The following is a 12,536-nucleotide window of genomic DNA, read 5'->3' on the forward strand; positions in this document are numbered from 1 at the left end:
AAAGAAAAGTCAGCAAGTCCAAAAAGAGGCCTGACTGTCCCTCTCCTGGAGCTGAGACACATGTCTATGGCAAGTCACCCTGGGTTTGGCATCCACCCATCTCCCCTTTGGCCGCACGCAACCAGCATCCATTTTTTGGTGTTCTCAGAATAGATCGCTTATCCCTCCTAAATAAGTCAATCCCAGAATCCCACAGGCACACTCAGACCCCTTTGCTCTCTTTCCTCAACTTAGCCCTCAAAAAGCACAGACAAGAGGGTCAGCACCAGCCTTTACTGGGGAAAAGAAGCGCCACACACCCACTGCCCAGGCCCACGGTCGGGTTTCCCACAGTCAAGGCAGCCGTCGGAACAGAAACAGTGGCGAGGGCAGTAACAGTGCCCGGGGGTGTCACAAGCCCCAGGACAAGAGTGTCTCCTGGCTGCCAGGACAAGCCCCCTTGATGCTCAGGACACATCAGATCGACGAGGGCACCGGGCCTCTGCAAGAAGAAACATCAGGTCATAATTGCACCCTCCTGGCTCCAGCTCCCCAGCATGTTTGTTTCCCCTTCTACACTGGAGAAGTTAGGCAAAGATTGCTCTCACAGGCCTTAAATGGCTACGTGCTTTTCAGGCAATCTGGGCTAAGCTGGCATGGAAGAGTCTTTATCACGCAGTGACCAACCTTATATCTCCTGTTGTAAAGACAGCCTGTCTGGTCCCTTACCCACTCTCGTATCACCCCCATCCCAGTTTCCCAAACGTGTCACATGCAATCCATCCTCTGTGTCTGTGGTCACCAGGCCACCCACCCAGCTGGTTCTCTGTGCTCTCCTCGCTGCGTCACATCTAGCCTAGCCTTCAGGGCCCAGATCAAATCCTACTTCTAGAAGGACCCTCCCAAGGAACCACACTTACTCTGATCACCTGTATGCCCATATGGCCCATACAGGGTCCTGACCTGTGAAACAGAATCTAACTAGACTCTCCAGGGTGAATACTGCCTTGCCCTTCTGGAGTTCCCACCCAGCATCTAAGTCGGTGTTTTGTACATAGCAGGGAAGACCGTTATTATTGACAACGAGGGACTGTACTCACCTAATTCAGAGTCAGACCTAATGGTCCAGGCGGGGTTCGGGGCCCGCTGGGGTGATGGGACTGGGTGGGACACAGAAGCGGCCACAGCCTGACTTGCAGCACTTTTCCCCAGGTTGGCAGTTCTCATCGACCATGCAGTTGACAATGCACAGGCCCACTAAGACTTTTGGACAGTCACCGCCCCACCCTGGGGGATAAACAGGCAAAGGTATAGAGCCAGGACGGTTAAGTTCCAGTGACTCCAGGTGGGATCCCATCTGGGACTTAGACACAGAGGCTCAGATGAATCCATCCCTGATTCTGACTAGATCTTAATCAAACATCTGGCTGGGACACCTTGAAGCTAGAGGATCTGAGCCCCCACAGGGCCCTAAGAGAGCATCTGGATTAATGATTTCCAAATAGTGTCCCTATTTGTTGGGTTGGGAAAGCTCCCCTGGAGAAGGGAATGGATACCCACTCCAGCACTCTTGTCTAGAGATTTTCATGGATGGAGGAGCCTGACGGGATACAGTCTGGGGTCGCAGAGTCAAATACAACTGAGCAACGAACACTCACTTTTTTCTTTTTTCACTTCAGGACTTGGTATCACTTTGGGTTTGGGGTGGGCCTGGGTGGGGTGCAGAAGCAGGGCTCCCACACCACTACCCTCTCCCCCGGTGCTTGGGCGTCCTACTCTCCACCCCCTGCCATGGCCTTCCTCTAGTTCCTTCAATGCCAACATGGGCCCCTTGATCCAGGAGAAGGGTTGCCTTGGCTTGAAGGGGGGCGGGGTATGAGGACTGGAAGGATAAGGATTCTGACTTCCTCCCACAAACAGAAAGAGAAGACCACAGATGGCCCCCTCCCTAACCAGCTCTGGGAGCCCAGGAGCACTCAAGGATTTCTTCCCCAAAGAGCTGACATACCTCCCTTAATGTCTCCGAAGCAGGCATGGCCACAGCCGGTGCTGCAGCACTTATGTCCCTGGGGACAGGATGTGTCCCCGTCACACAGCTCTTCACATGGAAGGGGGTCAGCCGGACATTCACCGCCAGACTCTGCCACAGAAACAGAACACTGGGGCTCAGAGGTACCCCAGCCCAGTGTTGCCAGTTATTTTCATCGGGACTCCAGCACAAAATGTACAAACAAAAATGTAATGGAAAGTGACATATTTTCCATTGTGTCCTGTGTGTATCTCATAAATATTCATGCTTAAAGTGTGTATATTTATGTGCATTCATGTAGATTCAATGCTGATACTTATTATTCTATGTCTTCTTTTTTTTAATGCTGGCCACAAAATACGAAGCTGATATCCAGATTCAGCTTGAAAAGCACGGCTGAGGTCTAACACATTGTGACAAACTCACCAGTTGCCACCCCCATATTCGTCTTCCCTCCGTGCTTACTGTGGTTGACACCAGCACTGCTGGCTGCTGAACTCATGCCCACGGGTAGCCCCCTTCCCATTGTCTCTGGGCTTGGCTGGGTGACGCTTTGACTGACAAGACACCAGCAAGTAGGACGCAAGCAGCGCGTGTGCGTGCATGCTCAGCTGCTTCAGTCATGTCTGACTCTTTGGGACCCCATGGACTGCAGCCCGCCGGGCTCCTCTGTCCATGGGATTCTCTAGGCAAGAATACTGGAGTGGTTGCCATGCCCTTCAAGGGACATGTTCACAGCCCCTAGACAGACAATGAAACTCCAAGAAGAGAAGCTGTTGGCCCAGAACCGCAGAGTGAGTCAGCAGCAAAGCAGGACGAAACTCAGCCTCTCAGTCTGTAGTGAAGCACTCTTTCTACTACACCATCCCTAAGACAGGTGGGCAACGGGCCAGGTCCACAGGGCAGGCACACCCAAGAAGTCACATCCAAACCACACCCACTTACCGTGACTCACTCCTCTCGGTGTTCAAGTTTTTTAAATGGAGGGGAAATACAGGCCATTCAAGGCTTTGTAGAAAACCAAGACAGGACTGGCCCAGTGCCTCTGAGAAAGAACATATACATACGATTGGACACAGCTGGCTCCGGGAAGCCTGACATGATGGAAAAAGCACGTGCTGGACTCCGAGAGAATGCATGCGGCTAAACATGTGCACATGCTGAGTCGTTCAGTTGTGTCTGACTCTTTGCAACCCTATGGACCGAAGCCCTCCAGGCTTCTCTGTCCATGATATTTTCCAGGCAAGAATACTGGAGCAGGTTGCCATTTCCTCCTCCAGGGGATCTTCCCCAGCCAGAGATCAAACTCCAGTCTCCTGCGTCTCCTGCATTAGCAGGCAGATTCTTTGCCACTGAGCCACCTGAGAAACCTCGTACAGCTGAACAATCCAAGGTATAATACCCTAGTATCCTTAGATTTTCTAAATAGCCCCTACTTCATGCCATTTCAGTCCATATTACAACTATGTGTCTTGATTGTTTTATTCAGAAAATATGATCACTGTTCATCACCACATCTCTCCCCACATCTCCCCACTTGTTTGACAAACACCAAAATCCCTCTGACAAGGAACAAAGCCTTTTATCCCCAAGGCTGAGAAGACTGAGCATAAAAACAATCTCCCCAAAAGAGAAAAAAACCAGCAACATAAACGTCTCACCAAATTATACCTTGTACCCTAGAGAGTGGAGACCTAGAGTCTCAAACTTCCCAGATTTCACCATTTTGCTGGGCCTGACTCTGAAGTAGCTTCCCAGGTGGCCCAGGGGTAAAGAACCTGCCTGCCAATGCAGGAGACAGAGGAGATGCGGGTTTGATCCCTGGGCCAGGAAGATCCCTGGAGGAGGAAATGGCAACCCACTCCAGTATCCTTGCCTGAAGAATCCCACGGACAGAGGAGCCTGGGAGGCTACAGTCCATGGGGTCACAAACAGTTGGACATGACTTAGCGACTGAGCGCACACTCATGACTCTGAAGTAACCAACGCCAGGAGCACCGGGCTACCACTGCTTTCGTCCGCAGGACCAGGCATAGACACCAAAGCTCTACTGTCTCCCAGGCCAGACTTCCTTGAGTTCCCTGGGGATTTATCAACTATCAGAAGCAACAAAAGGACCCTTGGAGAATAGGCTGAAGCCCTGAGGCTCAGAATATGTCCCTTCGGACCAGTGCCCAGTAGGGCCATCCAGTCCAACACCCTATCTGATGCCTGAATCCCTGCCAAACAATCCCCCATCCTCAGCTTGGAGAGCTGGAATTAAGGGAGCCTTACTACCTCCAAGCCCGACTACAGCCAGCCATCCTTATATTTAAGCTAGACAGCCTTACAGATAAGAAAGTCTTTCTTTATACTCAACTGAAGTCTGTTTCTCTCCACTGGCCCTTTACCTATCCCCAGACACCTGGTAAGATCACAGCTTGTGTCCCCTCTGTAGACATCCTCTGCCTTTCACTGTCTCAGCTTTGCCAGGCTAGCTGAGCTCAGTTCCTCCTATCACACGGTTTCCAGTCACCTCAGTTATCTTAGCAGGAATCAGGGTGAGAAATACAAATGACAGCCAGAACAGGGATGGTCAATCTAGCCTCTGGATACGCCCAATCCCAAGATCCCAAGCTATCACCAGAAAGGCAGAATAGAAAGCTGAAGCCCAGAAACACTCACTCACTGAATCTCCACTGCTGCCCCAGCTCCAACCTTCCACTAGGGAAAGACGCCAGCTGCTGGCAGGAAAGTGACATGTCAAAACTTCTTAAGCCAAGAAGGGCCCTGAGTCCTCAAACCTACTCCTTTCTTCTCATGTAAATAGACAGACAGACATCCAGAAGGGGGAGAGACCGGCCTGAAGTCAATGGTCCCAGAACTGGGCCCCAAACCCCCAGCTTTGACACTCGGTCCAGTTCCCTTTAACCCACATCATTACAATCCCCTACACTCTGCAAGGATCACCTAAGAACAAATCAACGAGCACTAGGACTCAGTTCAGTTCTGCCAAAAGACTGAGCAGTAGACAGCTTTAGGGGTTAGGAAAACTTACAAATAAACTAGTGTGTGCCTCGAGCCCCCGAGACCAGTCCTAGTTTTGGTGATTCACCGGGACTCAGCATACAGGTGTACACACGGCCATGATTTACAACAGCACAAAAATACAAAGCAAAACCACCAACGGGAAGAGGCGCACGACGCGAAGTCCAGAGGAAGCCGGGGCAAGCTTCCAGGAGCCTCTCCAGGAGAGTCGCACAGGATGGGCTTCATTCCTCTGGCATGAAGCTGTGACAACGCCTGTGAAGTGGCGTTCTCCCAGGGAACCCACTGCAGACTCAAGAGTTTTCCTGGGGGCTGGTCACACGGCACTCTCTGCCGAGCCCATACCTCTCTTAACAGTTAGGGTGGCACGAACTCTCTCGAAAATCTAAATTCCCAGAAGTCAGCCAAGGCCAATCTTGTGAACAGGCCTTTCTGGGAATGTTAACCTTGGACCTGCTGTGTTCTCTCTGTCAGCTGTACAAACAGCGTGGAGGTTTCAGGAAAGGGGGGCCCAAACACCCATGGAGCCCACACCCCCGATCCACACAAAAGGACGTGATGCATATGTCCTAATAAGCAAAACAGGCTCGGGGGGATCGGGAGGGGGACAACCTTCACGCAGTGGGAGGGGGGCAATAAGGGACCTAAGACAGACAGACAGAGACTGGCTCAGTCGTGTCCAAATCTTGGCGACCCCACATACTGTAGTCCACCAGGCTCCTCTGTCCATGGAATTCTCCAGGCAAGGATATTGGAAAGGTCTGCCATTCTCTTTTCCAGGGGGTCTTCCCAACCCAGGCATTGAACCTGGGTCTCCCACATTGCAGGCAGATTCTTTACCCTCTGAGCTACCAGGGAAGCCTCTGGGACAACATTAAGGGAGCCAAAAAGAACAACATTAAGGCCATTATCTGGATCTTCACTCTAAAACCTTCTCCTCCCAAAGTTGTCCCCTTCTCAGTAAAGAGTACGGCCATCACCCCAAGGCACCAGCCAGACACTCAGCATCCTTCTTGACACTTCCTCTTCCTCATCACCCACATCTGCTAACCAGGCCTGCCAGCTCCATCTTCAGGAGTATTTCAAGGACCTCCCTGGTGGTCCAGGGGAATCTGCCTGCCAATACAGTGGACCCGGGTTCAATCCCTGGTCCAGGAAGATCTCACATGCCCTGGGGCAACTAAGCCCATGAGCCGCAACTGCTGGGCCCCTCTGCTGCAACTACTGAAGCCTGCTTGCCGTGAGCTGGTGCTCCACAACAAAAGAAGCCTGAGCGCCAAAACTAGAGAGTGGCTCCCCCTTGCCGCAGCTACAGAAAGCCCATACGCAGCAACGAAGACCCAGCACAGCCAAAAACAGTAAATAAATTTTTTTTCCCCAAAAAAGTACTTCGAGTCTGCCACTTTTCCACGGTCTGAGCCATGGTCACCCCCTGCCCAGCCTGCCACAGTGGCCTCTCAACTGGCCTACCACCTTCTACATTTTCCTCAGCCATTCTTCACACACCAGCAGAAAGGTCTTTTTAAAATGAAAACCCAACCAGGTCTCTCCTGCTTTAAAGGCCTCCTGTCGCACTTACAATAAAGCCTTAGACAGAGGCCCTGGAGGTTCCCGGAGAGCCTAGCCCTGGACTGGAGCCACCCTCCTTCCCCATCCCTCCTCTCCAACCACACTGACCTTTCACCTCCTGAAAAAAGCAAGCCCAGCCCCACCCCACAGGCCTTGCCCCGGCAGTTCCCTCTTCCTAGCATTGCACCCAAAAGCCAGCTGCTGCTTCTCGTTCTCCAACTTAAAATGATACCTCCTCTTCCCCTCGCTTTTCTTTCCTTTCGTAGCACTCACTGTGACTGGTGCTTATTATTGTCCACTTATGATTATTTCCTGTGTCTCACATCAGGGGCTGAGCTCCACGAGACCAAGGGCCGTGACTGCCCTGCTCACCCCTGGATGCCCAAATGCCAGATAGTATAGACCGACTCAATGTGTACTGAATCTATTTATAAGCGAACAAGTGACATCTGCCAGACATCAGAGAGGTGGGAGGGAATCTGATCAGCAAGGTGCTGGGCATAACACTATAAGCTGCTGGGCATTATTTGGCAGGTTTTGTACAAGCTTTTTATATACATTTCTTCTCAACTACATGATTGGAGAAGGCAATGGCAACCCACTCCAGTACTCTTGCCTGGAAAATCCCATGGAGGAGGAGCCTGGTAGGCTGCAGTCCATGGGGTCACGAAGAGTCAGACACAACTGAGCAACTTCACTTTCACTTTTCACTTTCATGCATTAGAGAAGAAAATGGCAACCTCCTCCGCTGTTCTTGCCTGAAGAATCCCAGGGACGGGGGAGCCTGGTGGGCTGCCGTCTACGGGGTCGCACAGAGTCGGACACGACTGAAGCAACTTGGCATCAGCATCAACTACATGGGATAGACTGAATACTTGTACTCTCCGAAAATTCTTATATTGAAACCAAATACCCAAAGTGAGAGTATTTGGAAGTGGGGTCTTTGGGAAGTGATTAGGTCAAGAGACTGGAGCCCTCATAAGGGCAAGTAGCCCTTGTTGGCCTTCTGTCACATGAGGTCACAGCAAAAAGAGAGCCGTCTACAAACCAGGAAGCAAGCCCTCACCAGACACTCAATCTTCTGGCACCTTGATCTTGGATGCCCCCATTTCCAGAATTGTGGGAAATAAACGTCTGTAGTTTATAAGCCACCCAGTCTGCGGTATTCTGTTACAGCAGTGAGAAAGGACACTGCCTTATCACTCTATGAAAGAAATGTCCTTGCATGCATGTTTGTTTAGTCGATCGTTCATTTCCGAGTCGTTGCAACTCTTTGGAGCTCCCCAGGCCCCTCTTTCTATGGGTTTCTCCAGAGAAGAATACTGCAGCAGGTTGCCATTTCCTCCTCCAGGGGATCTTCCTGACCCAAGGATCAAACCCAGGGATCTCCTGTGTCTCCTGCATTGCAGACAGATTCTTACCTGCTGAGCCATCAGGGAAGTCCTGATAAGAGATAAATATGCTTACCTCCATTTTAAGGATGATAAAAAGAGGCCACAGAGGAGCCAGGCTTCTTACCCATGTTCAAACCCTAACTGCCTCAGGAGAGCAGGTCCAGGGTTCAGCCTGGACCCTCAGGCACCCTGATGTGCCCCTACCTTACCAAACAGACAGCCCAGGAAGCCTCTGGCGAATCAGGACTTAATGAAAGCAGAAGTTGTTCACAGCCCAGAAAGAGCTCCCAGTGCCGGTCATTGGGTGTACCAACGAGTCCCACTGGGTGAGTGGGCCAGCCCTGCTCCAGGACTGGAACTGTAGAAAAGCAGTTAACTAATAACCCCATGGCCAATATCACTTCCCACCAGACGAGGAACCCCACACAGCCAGTGGGCTCCGGGAGATCCTCAGAGAGATCACTGTTCTCCTGAGCTCCCAGGAGAAAAGCAGCCCCAACTGGGCTGGCCAGGGCCCAGAGCAGCTCACAGAGGTGCCCGGCTGGACTGCCAGCCTCACCCTCAGCTCCTACAATTCAGTCATCACCTTCAAACATGGGCAAGACTGTACCAGGCCCGACAAGCTGCCAGGGAGTGACCCGTGGGAGACAGACGCCCAGCCCTGGTTCCAGACAGGGGCCTCAAGAGTCCTGGCAAGGAGTACAACCCTCTATTCTCTTTTATGGGCACGCTGCCCAAGGGAGCTGCCAAACCCAGGTGCAGACGATCCCACAGGGTACAGGGAAGGGGCCTGCTACTTGGGGAGATTTGGCTGGCAGGTCAGCCTTCACAAGAACCCTAAGTTCAAAGTAAAAGAAGCACAAATAATCAACGGTCTATTCTTTCCTGAAAGAAAGCAAAGAACTGGGGCCTCTAGTGATTAAAGGAGAAGAGACAGCTCCCCCACCAAAAAAAAAGGGGTGGCGGCAGGGAAGAGGTGCTCTAGGTAAGCTAGACTCCAAGAGCCAACCTTGAAGACAGGAAGCTGGTTGGGTCTATGTAGCCCAGAGGCAAGATCGGAAAGGAGACATGGATTTTGCCTCTCGAGACATCCTTAGGGATGCCTCCTCAGCAGAGCCAACCACAGCATGCACCGCGGCGCATCTGCCCAGCCAGACAGAATTCATTCCCCTGGCACGGCTCTTGGCACAGGTTCTTATCGGAAGGATATTTTCCTTCTTTCACTGCAAAAGGTATCACCTGAGTTGGGGGTAACTGATAAGGCCTCAATAAATGGGGAATGGAAGCCAAATGCACTTCGGGGACTTTTAGCCTTTCCCAAATTCTTATCTAAAATATTTCTACAGCCACTTTCCCCTCCTCCCACACCCCCACCATCCACTAACATGCACCCAGCACCACTCAAGGACTAGCCATTCTGCAGAGAGAGAGACAGGTTGGGCAAACCCAGAACCTCTAGTAAGCCAGACTGGAAGTATTATCTCCTTGTCCAGAGAGGACAGAGAAAGCCAGGAAGACCTATCCTGGCTGCTGCCAGAATCAATCCATCCAGGTCCGTTGTACAGAGGAGACCATCATCTCCCCAAATGAGGACCCTCACTCTTGGGGGAGGCCAGGGGTGATTTCTCCTCTAGTCATTTTCAGTTACTCTTAGTCAGGGGTCCCAAAGGGTAACTCACCGCGCTCTCCTACAGTCACCCTGGATGCCTCGGACCCAAGAGCCACTATTGTCTTCAGGAGGAAGAGGCAGCCCAACACGACAATGATGCTGAGAGCTGAGATGAAAACTCCAATCCGGCCAGACATGTACATCTTGCCCAGAACATCAACCGAGGGAAGGGCAAGGCAAGGGGACTGGCCTAAGCCCAGCCCCAGATCCTTCCTTTTCGCAATAATTCCCAAGGATGTCTTCTCCTGACAAGAAGAAAAGTGATTGGTTGCTTGTGTGTGGGAACATTCCTGGTGCTACCAAAAGACACATGTGATCAGAATGATCAAACTCTGTACAATGGACAATGATGAGGAATCTAGGAATCTGGGAAAACAGAGGGATAGTCACTGGATCAAAGAGAGCCCTAGAGGGTTTTTCAGGGACATGGCTACAGCTGAAATGAGAGAGGAAAGGACTAAAGACACTACTAAAGAAAAGAACCAAAGCTAATAAAATGCACTGTGGCTCCTGTCCATCATTGCAACCTAGAAAGCAGAGACTAGAACCAACTGCATACAAACTATTAAAAAACTATAGAATGGAGAAGGAAATGGCAACCCACTCCAGTATTCTTGCCTGGAGAATCCCATGGACAGAGGAGCCTGGCGGGCTGCAGTCCATGGGGTCGCAGGAGTCGGACACGACTGAACGACTGACACAAACTTGTCTGTGGGGAAATGGCCTTTGAGCAGGAGTCTGGCCTCCTCCCCGGTTCCCGGTCTCTGAAGTGAAGCACACGTTCCTTTCCCACCAACCTGGCACCCCTGACACATGATGGGGAGGTGAGCGGGGCCCAAATGGTCACGTCCTTCCCCAGGAGTTGGCCGCCATCCACCGGGGCTGCTAAGCGCCGGCCTGGAGCCTGGGCTTTTCCATCCGAGCTGGTGCCTGAAATGGCACCAGAAACAATTCTGAAGCCCCCTCCCTTCCCGATGGTAGTTCTCTGTTATGCTTTCAACTTGCCTGATTCACATATTTGAGATGAGGGTTTCTTTTTTTTTTAATGCTACTTTATTACATAATATTTTTGAAGATACACATATTTGATTTTATTTTGTTAACTTTTCATCTTGTATAAGAATAAAATAGAGTGTAGCTGAAAAAAAAAAAAAAACTATAGAAAAGCAGTGTTTGAATTTCTTCAGAACTAACATAAATGCACCAAAAACCTACATCTTGGTCCGTCTGGCCTATATAGGACATTTTTGGACTATATGAAGGCTGGTTGACAAAACCCAAAAGAACAATTGCTGACTCAAGTAATAACATAGGTCATATAGATTCCCTTTATCTCTTCTTCCTATATTTCTTTTTACTTTTCTTTATCTGTCCCTTTGATCAACCATGATACCTAATAGTGTCCACTGGCATTGCTTAGTCTAATAAGGTTAAAGGGCAGGGGACATTCACGGTGCAAGGTAAAAAACCTCAATAGGGCCTAGGAGTTTGTTGCCAGAAAGTCACCTTATTATTTTAAGGCTGATAAATGAACATTTGTTGATCTAACATGTGCTTTACATATTTTATTTCTCACAACTGACTTGCAAAAGTAAGAAAACTAATTCTTTTTTTAAAGAGAAAACTGCCCAAGGTCATTAAGCTAGTAAGTGGTGGCTGCTGGAATTTAACAACAGTAATGACAGATAGCATTGTTTGAAGGTTTACTGCTGCCAAGGGTCTAAGTACTTTACATAAGTTAACTCACTTAATTCTCACTGCAACCCTATGAGTTAAGTACTATTATCCCCATTCTACAGATGGGGAAACTGAATCACAGAAAGAAATGTGGGTCACAGCTAATAAGTGGTAGAATAAAGGTGCACGTGTGCATGCTCAGTTGCTTCAGTCAAGTCTGACTTTTTGCAGTGTCCGAGTCCTTGCAACTCTATGGACTGTAGCCCACCAGGCTCCTCTTTCCATGGGATTCGCCAGGCAAGAATACCAGGAGTAGGTTGCCATTCCCTTCTCCAGGGAATTTTTCAACACAGGGATCGAACGGATGTCTCCTGCATCTCCTGTGTTGCAGGAGGATTCTTTAACCACTGAGCCACTTGGGAAGCCCAGAACAAAGGTAAGCAGTCCAATTCCATAGTCAGTGTTCTTTTATCATCATATCATAATGAATCTGAACTCAGATCTTTCTAATTGCAAAACTCATGCACCTTCTACTACCCCGTATTATGACCTCATAAAAGTAACTTTTGCTACTACATATAAGTAGGTCCAATTATATTCAGGGATGTCTTACCTCTAATGCAGAGCAAAAGGGGATCTGGGGAACGCTACAGCTGTGAAACCCCTGCATCCTCAACCTATCCCAGAATCAACCATCTGGGGAGAGAAGCCCAGGATCTTCATTAGATGCCTTCCGACGCCAAGAGGCAACCCCTGGGGTAAAGGCCTGGAGGGACCGCTGAGTGAGTGTTTACAATGCCAAGGGCCAGACCCCCTCCCCCTCTTGTTGGGTTTTGGGGTCCTCGCATGAGGCCCATCCAATTTTGGGAGCTGAGTGCCGAGCATATTAAAATCTAATTTTCAAAGAACCGCAGACCCCCCTGTACCAAACGCTCCCCTCCGCTCCCCAGCTCCAGCCCCGGGAAATCTGCTCCCTTCCTCCCGCCCCACACTTCTCCACGGGCCCTGGCCCGGCCAGAGAACGACCCTGACTGAACACCCCCAGTCACACCCGAAGCGAGACCGCCCCCGAAAGGGAGCCTGGCCACCCGACACGCAACGCCTCTAAGCAGCAGCAACCGGACGGGAACCAGCGGTTCGGTTTCCCTGGCAACCCCGCCGCTCGCCTCGTCGCGCTTCCGGAGCCTGCGGG

The 12,536-nt window shown here is 50.6% G+C and overlaps 1 protein-coding gene across 1 annotated transcript; it reads right to left on the minus strand.

Moving 5' to 3' along the window:
* Window positions 1-258: 258 nt before the first annotated feature.
* WFDC3 (WAP four-disulfide core domain 3) lies at window positions 259-12,524 on the minus strand. The gene is made up of 6 exons (XM_043883664.1): window positions 12,394-12,524; window positions 11,958-12,040; window positions 9,678-9,912; window positions 1,988-2,119; window positions 1,080-1,266; window positions 259-481 (listed from the first exon to the last, which is right to left on the minus strand). The coding sequence occupies exons 2-5, from the start codon at window positions 12,012-12,014 to the stop codon at window positions 1,097-1,099; spliced, it is 594 nt and encodes a 197-aa protein (XP_043739599.1). The 5' UTR covers window positions 12,015-12,040; window positions 12,394-12,524; the 3' UTR covers window positions 259-481; window positions 1,080-1,096.
* Between the last annotated feature and the right edge of the window lie 12 nt (window positions 12,525-12,536).

The sequence above is a fragment of the Cervus elaphus genome, chromosome 23 (assembly GCF_910594005.1).
Source record: "Cervus elaphus chromosome 23, mCerEla1.1, whole genome shotgun sequence".
NCBI classification, from domain to species: Eukaryota; Metazoa; Chordata; class Mammalia; order Artiodactyla; family Cervidae; genus Cervus; species Cervus elaphus.